The sequence below is a fragment of the Hippopotamus amphibius genome, chromosome 7, assembly GCF_030028045.1.
Source record: "Hippopotamus amphibius kiboko isolate mHipAmp2 chromosome 7, mHipAmp2.hap2, whole genome shotgun sequence".
Classification (NCBI taxonomy): Eukaryota; Metazoa; Chordata; class Mammalia; order Artiodactyla; family Hippopotamidae; genus Hippopotamus; species Hippopotamus amphibius.
The window spans coordinates 63654423-63671661 of record NC_080192.1 but is presented as its reverse complement, the minus strand read 5'-3'; the positions used below and the strand labels follow the sequence as shown (position 1 = coordinate 63671661).

Sequence of the window (17239 nt, the reverse complement as noted above, 5' to 3'; positions counted from 1 at the left end):
TAAATGTTTCTATATTAAAAATCTAATATAGATTTTTATGGAGATGTACAGTACTAAAACTTCAGGTATTTACTCAGGCTGAAAATGCCTTTTAAAAGTGGCAATCCTTTTGACCATTTGATTTAAAAAAGCAAAAACAACTCAATAGTAAAAGATTATGTCTAATAGATTTAATTCATAAAGTATATATCATTTGATAAGTAAGCCTGTATGGATGCTAGAGCCACTTTAAAGGAGGAAATTGTTTCTAAATGTCAGTGTTTTCATAATTTCTGAATATCATCTTATGTATTAGAAAGTAAATTTCTATGATGGAAGGAAAGATACTCTGAGTAAATGACTAAATACTCCTGCCCTAGTCCTCACTTGCTCCTCTATGTTCCTTCTTCCTCATCTCTCTCTGAAACTCAAATCAGCCTCTCACTTACAAATAAAATCTGGGTAATGGGCAAACAGAAAATTTGGGCAAAGCCAGACATGCTAAGAGGCTAAGGAGATTACACAATAAAGAACCAAGCTGAGGCAGAAAGCAGAAAAGAGAGCCTGTGGGCACAGAACTGGAAGGAGGCCCTGAGGACTTTGCTGTCAGGGAAGAGAAGCACACACATGACAGACATCTGAAGTGCATTTGAGAGCAAGAGGTATTTGAAGATGAGAGCAACAGAAAAGAGAATTTCAAAGGCTTTTACCAATAAAATTTGTTATTTTGCAAATATAACCATGTTTCCTTCATTTGACCCTGTTCAGAAAAGGCCATGTGGCAGCTGGTCTTTAAACAGGAAACACATAAGCATCGTTTCTCATGCTTAATTTTTCTGTAACAAGAAATGGGTAATACAATGGAAATTTAAAATATCCTCTAGAAGAACAACCATGATAAGCTGTCCTAAATTAACATCTTTATACTTTCTCACTCTAATATTCCTAGGACAGTCTGGCCAAGAACTATGTTGGTTATTATATTATGTCCACAAAACACCATTTCATACAATCTTTGAGAAATCTAAAATATAATTTCCACAGAAGGTGTGAAAACTAACTTCTAAGGAAAAAATAAGGGAGAGCTAAGAGGTTGCTGAGGAAACTAAATGGGAAAATTTGACTTGTCTGATAACGGATAAATCTTTGAGTAGTGATGGTGGTGATGGTTTCATGGTGCACACGCCTGTCGAAACTTATCACATGGTATACTTTAAATGTGTGAAATTTATCAGTCAACCTAAAAAAAGGGGGAAAAAAACCATCCATGCTACAGATGCGTGAACACAGGGATCTGTCTGCAACTCATAAGGAATACCAGTTTTCAATAGCACCTGGAAACTTGGAAGCTATCACGTTGCTAACATACACAAAAATATACTCCATCCACATTAGATGAAATATGTAAAATTTAACACTTCAAATTAAAGTAACAATTTACATGAGTGTAATATAAATAAAATTAACTTTTAGGGGGAAGAAGAGGATGGGAAGAAGATGGCAGTATGAAGAAGGGTGGTTTTTGGTGTGGAAGGATGGTTGTTATTTCCAGGGACCAAATATTCATCTGTGAATTTAAAAAGCAGTTGGTTTGCAAGAGGAAAGGGGATAGAATACTCATTCATCTATTCCTTCCTTCATTCAACAAATATTTATTGAAGTCTTATGAGTGCTAAGCATTGCAAATCAATGATCACAAAAGAGACAGAGTGTGTTGTCTACCTTCATTAATTTCTAGTGTAGCAGAGAAGAAAGTTATCAATTAAGTCCCCTCACAAAAATTAAATTATCCTTTGGAAAGTGACAAGGAAAAAAATCCATGAAAAAGCATGACAGCAGCATCACAGAAGGTCTCCCTGGGAAGGCGTTCTTTGAGCTGGGGTGTGCAGAAGGAGTCATCCTTACTAAGAGAGAGGAGACAGCATGTATAAAGGCCCTGGGGTAGGTAAAATATGGTTCTTCTGAATAACTAAAACAGAAATTGGTCAATTTTAGAGATATTTAGCAGTTAAAAATCTATGGGTCTTTGTAATAGACTGTATTTGGAAGGAGATGGAAGTAGCAAGAACGATACCAAGATTTCTGCAATTGGATACCTGTGTGCGGTGTTCACTTAGATAGAAAATGGAGGACAGAGGCCAGGCTGGGGGTAGGCGTCTGTTCTAACTTCATGGTGTCTTAAAATTTTCAACTAAAGCTGATGAACAAGACTATGTCAAAATTAAAAAAAAAACTTCTGTGTATCAAAAGGCAGCAATCAACGGAGTGAAAAGGTAGCCGACAGAATGGGAGAAACTTTTCGCAAAACAATATCTGATAAGGAGTCAATACCAGAACTCTTACAACTCTACAACAGCCATAACAATAAAGTAAATAACCTGATTAAAGAATGGGCAAAGGGCTTAAATAATCATTTCTTCAAGGAAGATAGAAATATGGCCAACAAGCATATGAAATGATGCTCAATATAACTAATCACTAGAGAAATGCACATCAAAACCACAGTGAGACATCACCTCACATTCATTACAATGACTATTATTAAAATAGAAAATAACAAGCACTGCTAAGGATGTGGAGAAACTGGAAACCTTGGGCACTGTTAGTGGAAGTGGAAAATGGTACAGCTGCTATGGAAAACAGTATGGAAGTTCCTCAAAGAATTAAAAATAGAACTACCACATGGTCCAGCAATATCACCTCTGGGTGTGAATTCAAAACAACTGAAAGCAGGGTGATAAAGAGATATCTGCATACCCACGCTCATAGCGGGATTGTTCACGATAGTCGAAAGGGGAAAGGGACATAAAGGCCCATCAATGCATAACTGGATAAAGAAAATACCGTATAAATATGCAGTAGGTATTATCCAGCCCTAAACAGGAAGGCATTTTGACACACGCTACAACATGGATAAACCTGAAGTGAAATAAGCCAGGCACAAAAAGACAAACCCTATATGATTCCACTTACATGAGGCATCTAGAGGAGTAAAACTCATGGAAAAAGAAAGTTAAATAGTGGTTGCCAGGGGCTAGGTGGAAGACAAAAGTGGGGATTGTTTAATAGGTACAGAGTTCCAGTTTTGCAAGAGTTCTGGAGCTTGGCTACTCAACCGTGTGAATATACTTTACATGACTGAACTATACACGCAAAATGGTTAAGATGATATATTTTATGTTATGTGTCTTTCACCACAATTAAAAGTTTTTTAAATGTGCTGAGTAAATATTGATAGTATTATAGCTATCTTGTTAGCTATATAATTGATCAATCGGTAGCTAGCTAATCAAGATAGAGATTTTTGAAGAAAATACAAATTTGGGAGTCATACTAAACAACAATCACACTTTCTCTTCCCTTCATCCTTAAAATCCTGAATTTTCAGTGACTGTATAAACATACAGTCTTCTCATCCTGTCCTCCCTAAAGCCTGAGTTTGACATAAGAGTCTGGTTTCATCTCCAGAAGAAAACACGTTGAAGATTTTCAAGCAACAGCAGACATGGAGTGTTTGTAGCTTTGCTATACTGCCAGGACAAAAAAAATCTCTACCTGTCTATGCACCTAATTCCAGCAAAATCAAAAATGAGAAGTGTAGATAGAGAGGAAAAAGTAAGACTACTGTTTTGAGTAGTCATTTTTCTAGAGAAAAATCCACCTTTTACACACCAATCTACATCCCTCTAGAATAATATTATTCTGCCTACCTTGTTTGCGTACGTCCTCGACAGCAGCAACCAATTCTTCTTTGAGATCTTGACTCTCCTTAGCGATTTGTTCACCCTTTTCCAGAAAGTTCTGAGTGGCCTGCTCTACAGACGCAGCCAGTACGTGGGCTTTCTTTGACCTCCCTTTCTTTTTACCAGATGGGCCTTTGTTGCTTGTGTTCACAAGGGTCGTCACCTTCAATACAAAAGGAGAACTGTAAAATTACTCTGCATAACTGTCTAGAAATAGCCTATTATCATCTCATAAATTTAAAATATCCTTTGCTTATTAAATCATGAATACACATCACATAGCCTCAGCTTAAGGAAAATGTGGAATTCTATGATTTAGCATATAAATTAACAGCTATTTATTTCCTGTAAGGGGAAAAAAAAAAGCATGTGAATAAGGAGGAAGAGCAGACTTGCCAGTAGCCCAAGGTTTCCCATCCACCGGAGGTTGTGCTTTCACAGACTGACAAATTTAGTGCCAGTCGGAATACCCAGCTTCAGGGAGGAAATAAAATAAAATAAAACATGAATTGCCTTTGAGCTTTGACTCAGAAGCACCAATACCCAACCCTGAGCCCAAGAGTCAGGGCAGAGGTGCATGAGCAGTTACTACATGGTGGGCCACCAATATGCTTTATGTATGTGTCACTTACCAAGGACATCTGAAAAGTCTTGCTAGTTCTGATTTCATCTCATAAAAACAAAATGTTAAATGTGATCCAAAGAGACCGAATGATTCAGTCTCAACATTTGGTTAACCTGCTAAAATTTCCAGAATTGAAATTAGACTTGCATTATCACTCCTTTTCTAAGTATCATAATTCGGAGATATATCTCAACTGCCAACCTTCTTTTAGCACTCTCTTTAGAGCTATTTAATCTGCTAACAAAGCTTTTAATATCTTTTAAACAACTTATCTCCTATAGACTTCGGAACCTTTGTTTTCTGCCAGCGAGAAGTCTGGGAGGGAAATGAATGCAACTGTTCAACATTCTATTCAGCAAGTCATCTACACCTCTGCATTTTTTTTTATCAGCCTCCTAAGAATGTGGGTGCTGTGCTTTATTTGTACTGATGTGTGTCCTGGTTAGCAAACTAAAGCTTTTATTGGAGGTTATCAAGAAAGTTAGTCCACAGAAAAGTTCGAAATGCTGTAGTGTCTGCAATTTATTGCAAATCTGAGAGCAAGCAGTTATTAGGCAAAGTCACAATTAATGTCCAGTCAGTTTACAGGGCAAGAGATAACAGTGGAAGAAAAATAAGTACAGAATAAATGTGAACTAAGATGATGGATATAGTATAACCATTACTTCAGATGTGGTTAATACAGCGTCGGGAGCTGTCATACTTAGCTCTCTTTTGATTGTTAAATAATTAGATACAGTGAATTAAAGAAGGACTCTGTAAGGACATTTAAGTACAAACACTAGACCAAAAAAGAAAGATAAAATCATTAAGAATAAGACTGTCAGAAAACAGTAGTTAGCTGTAAAATATGTATGCCGTCAGTAACACTTTATCGTCTTTTCAGTTCCACCCACAGAGGCAACCACCAAGACAGCCTGTCTCCAAAGTTACTTTTCTGAGGTACAAGAGTGTTCTCCTTAATGAGGATTTACTCCAACACATTAACATAGCTCTCTCCCAGGAACCCCAACTCCCCCAAGGAGCCACTACCTGGAAACAAGTACTTATGCCCCCTAAGCAAACACAGAAAACGTCCCCAAAATCTTTCACTTGTATTTATTTTTATTTGTATTTATTTATTTTTAAATAAATTTATTTATCATTTATTTATTCATTGGCTGCATTGGGTCTTTGTTGCTGTGCACAGGCTTTCTCTAGTTGCAGAGAGCGGGGGCTTCTCATTGTGGTGGCTTGTCTTCTTGCGGAGCAAGAGTTCTAGGTGCGAGGGCTTCAGGAGTTGCAGTGCAGGCTCAATAATTGTGGCTCGCAGGCTCCAGAGTGCAGGCTCAGTAACTGTGGCACATGGGCTTAGTTGCTCCGGGGCATGTGGGATCTTCGCCCCCCAGGGACTGAACCCGTGTCCCCTGCATTGGCAGGTGGATTCTAAACCACTGCGCCACCAGGGAAGTCCTTAATCAGTTTAGAATAAAGAAATAATTGTTAACTCTCCCCATTGCTAGTCAGTGCTTTGTTGAAGGACAAAGTCAACAAATTAGGTAAGAAAAAGAAAAAAGAGATATAAACATTAGAAATGTAGACACATGAAATTGTCATTACTTATAGACAATATGACTGTATCAAGAAAATACAAAAAAATTAAAAGACAAAAAATTAGAACTATTAGTGGTTAAATACCAGATAAGCAATAATAATCTAACAGAACAGCATTACCAATGAAAAATCTAATTTAAAATATCCTATTCACAATAGCCATAAATTGATATTAGCAGAGATAACCATAACACAAAATACAGAATGTTGTATGAAGAAAATTATAATTGTAATGAAGAACATAAAAGATGATTTACATAATAGAGAGATACACCAGTGAGCTCTGGAGACTATAGATCTCTGTGCCCAAGTTTGATATCCAGGCTGGGACTAGGTCTTGGGTAGACGGGGTTTACAGACTTTTAAATGTCTAGTGCAGCTTGTTGGCCATCTTTTAAAAGATGGTTATTCTGTAGAAATTCCTGGTTGAATGGTACGCCTCCTCTTACCCCAGCCAGACCCTCTCACGAATCCTCACACCAACTTTCAACCAAAGCAAGAGTCATTCAAGAGCCACCCAATCCCGTTACCTCTCTAACAATTTGTGAGCACACCTTTTGTGCAGAAGAAAAAAAAAATAGAAACATAAAGTTCCAGCAACAGAGGCTAGGAGTAATAGCATGAACACTGACATGTAAAAATGGACATGACGCTTTCTAGGCAGCGAGGATACCATTCCCACTTGAGAAGGCGGCTGTATATGAATGATATAGCAAACAAGATTAGACAGATGCAGTGAAGTAAAATTTTGAAAGGGTCTGAAAGCCAAGCTAAGCAGTCTAGCTTTTATTAGCCACTGCCAACATTTAAAACGAGAAGGATATGTTAAAGTGTCCGTGTCCTCCTTCCATTCATTTCTCAGCCCACTGAAATTTTGCTTTCATCCTCACACCTCCTGTAGCAGAGTCCTCTTAAACCGATCTCTCACTAAGGTAATTAACAAGTTGCCAAAATCAAATCATTTTTATCTTATCATACTACTCTGTCACATTTAGAGCTACTGGCTCACTCTTCTTTCTCCTGGAAATATCTCCTGGCTAATTCTTTTAGCAATAATCTTTTCTTTCTCCAAATTCCTGTAGCTTTTAGAAAGGCCATCAAGCTTACTTGTCTCTGTACCCACCTTTATCGTCCTCTCCCCTATACCAGAAAAGACTTGATGCTACCACTATCCTTTTTTTAAAATTTATTTATTGAAGTATAGTTGATTTACAATGTTAATTTCTGCTATATGGCAAAGTGATTCAGTTATATATACGTATACATTCTTTTTCATATTCTTTTCCATTATGTTTTTTCACAGGATATTGCTTACAGTTCCCTGTGCTATACAGTAGAACCTTGTTTATCCATTTTATATTCACTATTTTGCATCTGCTATACCCAAACTCCCAAACCATCCCTCCTCCCTCCCTTGGCAACCACAAGCCTATTCTCTATATCTGTGAATCTGTTTCTGTTTTGTAGATTAGTTCATTTGTGTCCTATTTTAGATTCCACATATAAGTATCATCTGGTATTTGTCTTTCTCTTTTTGACTTAATTCACTTATGATAATCTTTAGGTCCACCCATGTTGCTGCAAATGGCATTCTTTCATTCATTTTCATGGCTGAATAGTATTCCATCATGTATACATCTTCTTTATCCATTCATTTGTTGATGGATATTTGTTTCCATGTCTTGGCTACTGTAAATACTGCTGTTTTGAACACAGGGGTGCATGTATCTTTTCTAATTATGGTTTTGCACCACCATCCTTTTAAATTGATCTTCTGATCACACCATTCAGATTCATTGGCTATGCCAAATTCTCTCTAAATCTTCAACATGGCTCCTCTCTGTAGGCAACTCAACCTTAGCTTAGTAGGATACATGATTTTCTCTAGTCCTATCTTAAATATTTCCTCAATGTCTCTTCCTCTCATCAAAGAAGAGAAGAAATCCTTATGAGAGTATAAGTGATCAATTGTTATAGGACCCTGACAGAATGATGGCCCCAATGGCCCCTGGTCAATTAAAAAAAAAAAAAAAAAAAAAAACTCAGCAAGAGTCAGAGTGAAGAGGAAAGTTAGAAACTTACACTCAGCTAAAAACAGCTCCATGCTTGTTTTGGTTTTGTGAAATATGCTTGCTGTGCAGAGAAAAACAGAAAAACAGGATGACCTAACAATTCAATGTAACTTTAAGATGTTTTGCTAAAAAATGGAATGTCCTGCACCTGCTCTTGTAAGTTTCTGTTTGGAAACTTCCATGCTCTGTAAACATGTGCACTGTAAAAGTAAAGCTCACTCTGAGTTCAAGGCCCAGAACTTTGCAGCGTTAGCTCATCTGGGGCCGCTTTTGGAGCGTTAGCTCATCTGGGGCCGCTTGGCTTAATGAACCTGAGTTCTCCAACCCTCTGAGTGTGGTTTTTGGTTTCTTGACGGACCGATTTCTGCAACAAGAGGATGGGTAATATTGTTTTCAGATATGCTGACTGTGTGATTTGATTATAAAATTATGAGGCCCAGGCTGGTATAGACTACTCATCACCTAATGTCCTAAAAGTAGATCCTCCTTTCTTACACAACGGCAAGTAATGCAGTAGCCAACACCATTTCATTCTTCTCTTTTTCTTGCAATGTTTTATTTTAAGACAACTTACCTGACCATGTCTCTTTTACTTGATCAGTTCTCTGCTTCCAGGATGTACAAACTCAACAAACGTGGAAGACTTCTTCCAAAACAATAAGCAATAGTGAGGGTGTAACAGAGAAGAGATAAATCGGACTCCATGTCAGATCTGTTTGTTTTACATTAACCTTCGTATTCTATTGTTTTGCTACAAGTTTAGAATGTTGCTTGATAGCCTGAAATATACAGGATAGCCCATTCTCGAGCCCCTGACCTTTGAGGGTATAATGCTTTTCCATTCATATAAAGTTGCAGAAGAGAGAGTAACATTTGTTGTGTTGGAGGTTTACAGGAACATCGTGACCTGACCTACGTGGACAGCTGCAAGAACACAGGATTCTGGCACCAAGAAGTCTGAAACAACCAACAAAAGCCTCTTCCCTTTTTAGTATGAAAGCCTGTATTCTAACTCAAACAAGATGGTTTTTCAGAGGCACTCGTCTGCCATCTTCTTGGTTTGCCGGCTTTCCGAATAAAGTCGTATTCCTTGCCTCAACACCTCATCTCTGATTCATTGGCTTGTCGTGTGGCAAGCAGAGAGAACTTGGACTCGGTAACGAGGGCACCAAGGCACTTTGTCTTGGCAACTCTGTCACATCTGCCTGTAACTAACAACAGTGTAGTCTGTCTAAGCTTTACCCATAGGGCAGTCAATAAAAAGTGAGCTCCGGAGATATCATTGTCACCTGGGGCTTCTTAGAAATACAGACCCTCAGGCCCCACTCCAGGCCTCCTAAAAGAGAATCTGTATTTTAACAAGATCCCTAAGTAATTTATGCACATTAAAATCTGAGAAGCACTGAATTCTAGGACAATGATTTTCAGATTTTATCATACCTTAGAATCACCTAGATGCTTGTTAGAAGGCAGATTCCTAGATCTTATAGTGCTCTGCTCATGTAGGTCTCTGCAAGGATATTTCACATTCATCACATGAAATTAGGATATGTATGGTTTATAGACCTCATCTTTCAGAAACAGCAGTCTAGCTGAAGCAAAAGAAAGTGAGAGTGACAAAGCAATGGCTACTAGAGGTAAACCCTGCCTCTTGTTTTAGGGGCCATGACATATCAGGAGACCTCAAAACAGCTTGCTGATGAATTGATAGAGTTGGTTGAAAGGCTATTTCCTCTATCAGGCAATCACAAGGAGCTTGGAGAAGTAAGAGTATACAGAGGTGAATGCTATGATGAATCAAGCCATTATTTAAGCTCTCCAGAAAACCAGCAAAAGAGAACCAAGAGCTGAAAATAAAAAAGGATAACTTGAGCACGATTTTGCTAGATTCATGCCCTCTGCAGATGTGAGTAGTAAGTCTTTGTGAATTCTACTGTTGCACTGCTCTGAAGTATTTCATTTGTCATAATTGCTCAGCAAACATAACAGAAAGCTTCGATTACTGTTGTAGCTTGAAAAAAATGCAAGAGCACTGTGAGGTGAATATTTGAAAACAAACTTATCAAAAACAAATTATTTATTCCAGGAGCAACTGAAGATAAATGAAAAAATTCTTAAAGAGAAAAAGTCTTTAGGGGAGTTAAAGTGCTCAAATGGTAATATATTTGATAACGCAAAGCCTCTAGGAGAAATTTTAAGTCCTATTTTAAGAAGTGCCAAGTTAAAAAACAACTGCCAAGTAATGAGTCAAAATGAGGTCTTCCTTGAATTACTCCTCAATAACCTAATCTATTCATTTGGCAATTATACAGTAGGCACAAATACGGCTTGTGCTTTTCCATATAAAACACATGAAATGATATACACGCACCTTGTGGTATAGTCCATTAGAAGTTATTTCCTAGCACAAAATCTCCATGACATTTAAGGTGTATGTATGTTGTGCATTTTGGAGAGAAAAGGAGACCAGCATGGTCTTGACACTAATGCTTGAGCAAAAGGAGGTGATAATACAGATGTATAGTAGTCTCACAAATATCTAAAGTAAGACTTCCATGTCACAGAAACTACTGGACTAGAATTTCTTATTGAACTGATCTTTTTGCCCAAACACAACTCCACATCCTGTTTTAGACAAAAAGAAGTAAATTACAAGAACCACAGTTACTGATTCTTCCACAACTTCAAAAGTCAGAATTAGAAATGATGATCTTTTCTAATGATGCACTAGTAATTTAAAGAGGGATAAAATAAGCAATAATTCTGTCTCTTTAGTTTTGAAATTCCCTCCCAGTTATTTGATATTGACAGTGTAGATTAGGTTGTATATTCTTTGGTACAGAGTCCTGGAAGTATGCATTCTTAAACTTTGAAGGTATAGTTTTATTATATCTAAAACAGACCTGAACTGCTACTAGTTAATGATTGCTATATAGAAAGCCTATATATAATGTTTCCCATTGAAGTTATTATTTTTTGTAGACTCACCTGCAACATTTAAATAGGGCCACCAGGAAAGACTTTCCACACAGTTGCTTGGTATATTTTTTCCAAATGTTTTATCTTGAAGAAAATAGAGATGGTTTCTGACTTATGATGGTTTAACTTACATTGTTCAACTTTACAATGGTGAGAAAGTGATATGCATTCAGTAGAAGCCATACTTCAAATTCTGATTTTTGATCTTTTTCTGGGCTAGCAGTATGTGCTACAAAACTCTCATGTTGCCAGGCAGAGGCAGCCTCAGCTCCCAGGCAACCCACCATCCCATGATCACCAAGGGAAACAAATGACACACTTACAACCATTCTGTACTCATACAGTATTCAGTCAATTACATTAGGTATTCAACATTCAATTTAAAATAGGTTTCAGTTATCCACATCCATATACCTACTCTTTTCTGAATTCTTTCCCCATTTAGGTTATTACAGAATACTGAGCAGACTTCCCTGTGCTATACAGTAGGTAAATATATAACTGAATCACTTCACTATACACCTGAAAGTAACACAACTTTGTGAATCAACTATAGTTCAATACAAAATAAAATTTAAAAACTAAAAAAAATAATAAATTAAATAATTAGACCTTGTGTTAGATGATTCTGCCCAACTGTAAGTTATGATCTAAGCACATTTAAGGTAAGCTATACTAAGCTATGATGTGCAGTAGGTTAGTTGGGTTAAATGAATTTGCGATACGATATTTTCAACTTACCATGAATTTATCAGGACATAACCTCACTGTAAGTCAAGGAAGATCCATTAACACCAAAAAGTAGATTTCCGAAATTAACCTTAAAGGAGACATTCTATGACTGGGTGTTGAGGGATTTCTATGGCCAAGATGAATAGCCAGTTATACCTAAATTAAATTTCTTTTCTAGGCTAAATTTTCTGTGGTTACAATTTACAGAGTGGATCAATTGGGCCCTGGATCACCCACTCATCTTTAGATTAGAAGAGATTCAAACTTATTTCCTAGCAAGCAACTCACTAGTGTCTATAAGCCAAGAGAAATAGGGTGGCCTCCTCTTTAGGCACCTGCTCTTCAGAAGAAACTCAATTTTCCTTAAAGGATGTTAAACTAATGTTTTCCACTCTCTGTTAAGGCATGCTGTTTCATAAGTAGCAGCATAAGGAGCTCAGTTTCTTATAACCCCCAGAGAGTGTGGTCTAGATTCACTGCCATCCAAAAGCTTGTCTGAGAGAATCAGCATTTAGTTTTGCTTGAAGGAAGTTCAGTCCACCTCTCTCTCCACCTATTATAACATCTCAACCACGCTAACTTAGAACAGATTAGTGAAGAGAGAAATGGTATTATCTTAGACACTGATGCAAATGTTTCTACTGCCTTATTGTGATACCACTTACCTGAATGGAAGGATACCACCACAAAAGGTTTCAGAAAGCTCACTGTGTATCCTCTAACGTTATAGATAATATATCATTCTTTACATAATATCAAAAATTTTTTTATGATTTTACTACCAAGAATATTGAAACCTCTCCTTAGAAACGGGTTTGATTTTATTTCATGGACAAATTGTGTAATAAATCAATTATTCCTTTTTGCACTAATTTCAATTAAAAAAAAAAGCTTAACCCAAGTCAGTGGTCCCTCTTATAAAGCATATGACTTAATGTTTATTAGTCTCAATATTTGCACATTATCTATACTTATATTCATCTTGTTTTTTTAAAAATCACTTTCATTTAAGATGTTTTATATATCCTTTAAAGTTTCCATAAATCTTTCATGGAAGACAGTAAAATATGTTCTGTCAATTCCAAGATATACCTTTTGTCTACAATTTTCATATACAAAATGAGGATGAATCCCACAATGTATATCATCTAAGAGATACATTTGATAGAATTTCATTTGTTTCTTAGAGGTACTTATATATATCTTACCATTGATGGCATCTTAGATTTGATAAAACATGGTAAATCAAACAATCCCAAGAGATGAACTTGTTTAAAGGATCTAGATACAACCTAGATTTTCCTAGAATCTGTACAACTTTCAATGTCTATACTTACAGCAATGAAAAATGATGCTCAAAATTAAGACACTGAAGCAATGTCAGAATTGACTGAAGGAGCAACTGCTTAGAATCGGGGATTTTAAGTGAGTAAGAAGGTGTTTCTGTTTTTAAAAATCCTAAATGTTCTAACCATCAGTGCCCATCTAAGAAAATTCCATGCTGTTTTTAATGTCCCCCCAAATTGAAAAATTACTAAACTATGTTCATGATTCACTATTTTGGATTTAACTAAGGTTAAAATAAAATGAAACAAAATAAAACTAGGCTGTTACAGGAAAGAATAGACACAAATCTGAAATCACAATAAATAAAAACTATTTTCCAATCAATATCATGTTAATTAAAGGATTCAGTTGAACAAAACTTCTATTCCCCCCCTCCAATTCATCAAGTCTTTTCACTATTACAATCTTTGATTGACAACACCATTTGCTTTGACATTTTCCTTCTTTAAAGTTAGTGGATTCCAACACAGAGTGCACACGCTCTACAGGGAGTAACAGATAATCCGTAGGATGCAGGGAAAGTACCAGGACTCTATGCTGGCTTTTGTGTAAAAAAGGAAATTAAAAATTAAGCCTGACTAATGTTTCATATAAGGACTTAAACTGGTACCATCACCCCACCTCTACATCGGGGATGGCCTGGAGCCACATATGACAAATGGGGTATCCTGAGAAAAAGGTGAGGTCCACAAATCCAAGGAATTGGCAGTCGTGGCCTTACACTTCAATGGTGGCCTTATACGTCAATGTTTACCTTGTTGAGTGGATTTAAGGATTATATTAATCGATTTTTCAAACACATACAAAAACACCATCACAAATTGGACCAGAAACTTAAAAGGACCTCTGCAAAGACACTGGAGCTTGAAGATAGTAATAAAAATGCAACCACCATTTAACTGTAAGAAAATGCAGGGCTGACCTTCCCCCTGCTGTTAATACAAGCTCTTTGTCAGCTACATGATGAGGCTGAAAAAAAGACAATCTAATTACAGCTGAAAAGCTGAAATATGTACTTCCATCCATTACATCTAACAATGAATCACATTCCAGTTTCCTTGAGATATTAGCTAATGATGGCTTAAAGCAGCTATGCAAAGCTTTAAAAAAGTTAAGCATACAGATAATTTAAGCATTTAAATTATATATTTCATATTTATTTTTAATGCAAAGTAAGTCTATTATTATCATTATTATTAGTGGGAAAGACTGCCTGGTGCTGTCAAACCCACTTCTTTCCCCTCTGTTCACAAGACTGCGTTTCCCAGCCTCCCCTGGAGTTTGTGTGGTCAATTGACTGGATTCCAGCCCACAGAATGTGAGCCTCAAGTGATACGCGCTCTTCTCGCCAGGGCCACTAACACCCTCCTCCTCGTTTTTCCCCCCAAATTGGCAAATATGGAAGCCAAGTGTTGAAGACGATGAAACCACACATTGGAAGGAGCTGAAGCCCTTAAATTTTCCATTGGGGGAGACAGACCCGTGGATCAGAGAGATTTCCATTTGGATGTTATGTCACGAGAAGAAAACTTCTATAAGGCTTTGATATTTTGAGGTTTGTCTGTTACAGCAGCTAATATTAACTACATCACTGTATTACTTATAGATTATATATATATATACACAATGAATACATTGTAAAATGGTCACCAAAAATTTAGCTAACATCCATCACCATACATAGTTCGAATTTTTTTTTTCTTGTGATGAGAACTTTTAAGATTTACTTTCTTACTTAGCAACTTCCAAATACACAATACAGTATTATTAACTAAAGTAACCATGCTGTACATTGCATCCCCAGGACTTACATCTATGAATGCATTTTTTGTTAGTTTGCAGATTTAGTTTCCACACATAAGTAAGATCATATGGTATTTGTCTTTCTCTGACTTCTTTCACTTAGCATAATGCCCTCAAGGTCCATTCATGTCACAAATAGCAAGACTTCATTCTTTTTAGGGCTAAATAGTGTTCCAGTGTGTATGTGTGTGTGTGTAATTTTCTTTATGCATTCATCCATCCATGGACACTTAGATTGTTTCCATGTCTTGGCTATCGTAAATAATGCTGCCATGAACACTGGGTACAGCTATCTTTTCAAGTTAGTGTTTTTATTTCCTTTGGATAAAAACCTGGAATTGAAATTGCTGGGTCATAAGAAAAAACTAATTTGAATTTTTGAAGAAGCTCCATACTGTTTTCCCTTATGGATCCACCAATTTACATTTCCAACAAGAATGCACAATTCCCTTTTCTCTACAAAATGTGTATATTATATAACTGTATATAATACATGAGGTTCAGGAATGTACACTTATTTAGAAAAATAAATAATACATGCACTAAATACATATATATACACACATACATAGACACATGCAAACATTTGTTAAAATCGTGCTGGGTTACTATTAAAACAGTTGGTAGATAAAGCGATAGGTGACAGTTTTGCACTTTTTATGCGGCTTTGTACACACTTCTTTGTGTGAATTGCTGTGAAAGTTTCTACTTTCCATATGAGAAAGTCTAAAAGAGCCAAGCCGTTTTCTTATACAGTTCTGAAAAGTCATTCTCTTCACACCATTTCAATGATCTAGGAATAACTTGATTGTTAGTTAAGGGTATGTTTCTCATAACAATAACCAAACATAGAGATTAACATAACATTAAATTTGTTTTTCAAGTCAGATTACAAATTTTCTCTTCAGGTTATGATCCAACTACTAAATCTAAGAATTATTAAATATGAAAGTTGAAGGAACCAGCTACTGCCTTTAGTAAACTGTGACATTCACATAGACATTGGTAAATAAGCCCATAGATATAGGTACATAAATTCATTACTTATAGAGCCCAACATGTTACAAAGCCTCCTTCAGAAACCTTTTTTGTGGACTTTATAACCTTTTACTCTGATTTGATTTAAAAAGGAGACAGGTACCTGCTACCTGTAAAAACTTCATCAGAATATTCTTTTACCTTTTAAAGAAATAAACTGCATTTGGTGGTGAGTATTGTGAAATCATAGTTGTGACACAGGTGATGTTATAGGATAAATACTTTCCCTCCCTCTATTCAATTTGAAAGCACTTTAACGAACTACTGTCAAATGCTTGATGATACTCCACATGTCAGCATGCTTCCCTCAATACTTCCTGTCCCAATACACCTCACTGACAACCAGCCAGATTTTCCACCTACTAAAATCCTTACCAATCTTCCACGAACCATGCATTTTCTATTTCTGTCCACCCACAAGCATCTTAAATTATCCATTTTCTCTGGACCAAAATAATAAGTAAAGTCCGGCATATAACGACACTCCTGCACAAATGGGTCTGGCTGTCAGACACAAGCTACTACACCTCCCCTTGTCACTGAGACCTGCATTATGGGTGTTTTGGGGAGTATCGATCCACTTGTGCCCTGGGTGAAAGGAAACATATTAATCAGTTTGAAGAATCAGGAAAAGTTATTTAGGAACAGATCAACGTGTTCAGTAATCATTGGAGATGGCAAGAGAGATAGATGACAAGATGACTGGAAACAACACTTCTAATAGCAAGTCTAAAAGCAACAATGAAATCATAATTATAATGCAGGTGATTCATTACTTTATCACCAGCTAAAGTTAATATTTGTTCCTATGAAGTATACCAGGTAGAGGCAACTTTCAAAAGTAACAGATACCAAAACAATGAAATCTTGCAAAAACAAAAACAAAAATGAAAAAGAACCAAAAGATCCAAATTCTAACATGGACCAGGAGAATTTAGCATAAATCCTGCTGATCTGAATAATAAAAAAGAGAATCAAATAATCAGGCTATTCAGAAGCAATAATACATGGTGGTATTAATTTCTTTATTCTTACCTAATATCTTAAATGTATTTAAAGAAATTTTTCCAGCTTGGACATAGGGATATAAATTTCATCTTATGAAATAAAAATAATTTGTTTATTTTCTCAAACATTTTGCAGTAGCCATTAAATATATCTTTTTCTCTCCCTCTCCCTCCCCTTCTCCTCTCCTTTCCCTTCTCCCCTCCCCCCTTCTCTCTCCCATGCATTTGCACACATGCACACTCAAGCACCCACACAGAAGAGAAAATACAGGCTAGAATGCCCACCACGCTACTTTGACTTTTACATTTTTTTCAAATGAC

General features: G+C 36.5%; 1 protein-coding gene across 2 annotated transcripts in view; it reads right to left on the bottom strand.

Annotated features, from left to right (window-relative positions):
- Nucleotides 1–17239, bottom strand: part of CTNNA2 (catenin alpha 2) — a 1170309-nt gene that overhangs the window by 912082 nt on the left and 240988 nt on the right. For both annotated transcript variants that reach the window (XM_057742313.1, XM_057742314.1), the window contains exon 3: nucleotides 3690–3885. In XM_057742313.1, the coding sequence (XP_057598296.1) occupies nucleotides 3690–3885 (196 nt within the window). The remainder of the gene's footprint in view (nucleotides 1–3689; nucleotides 3886–17239) is intronic.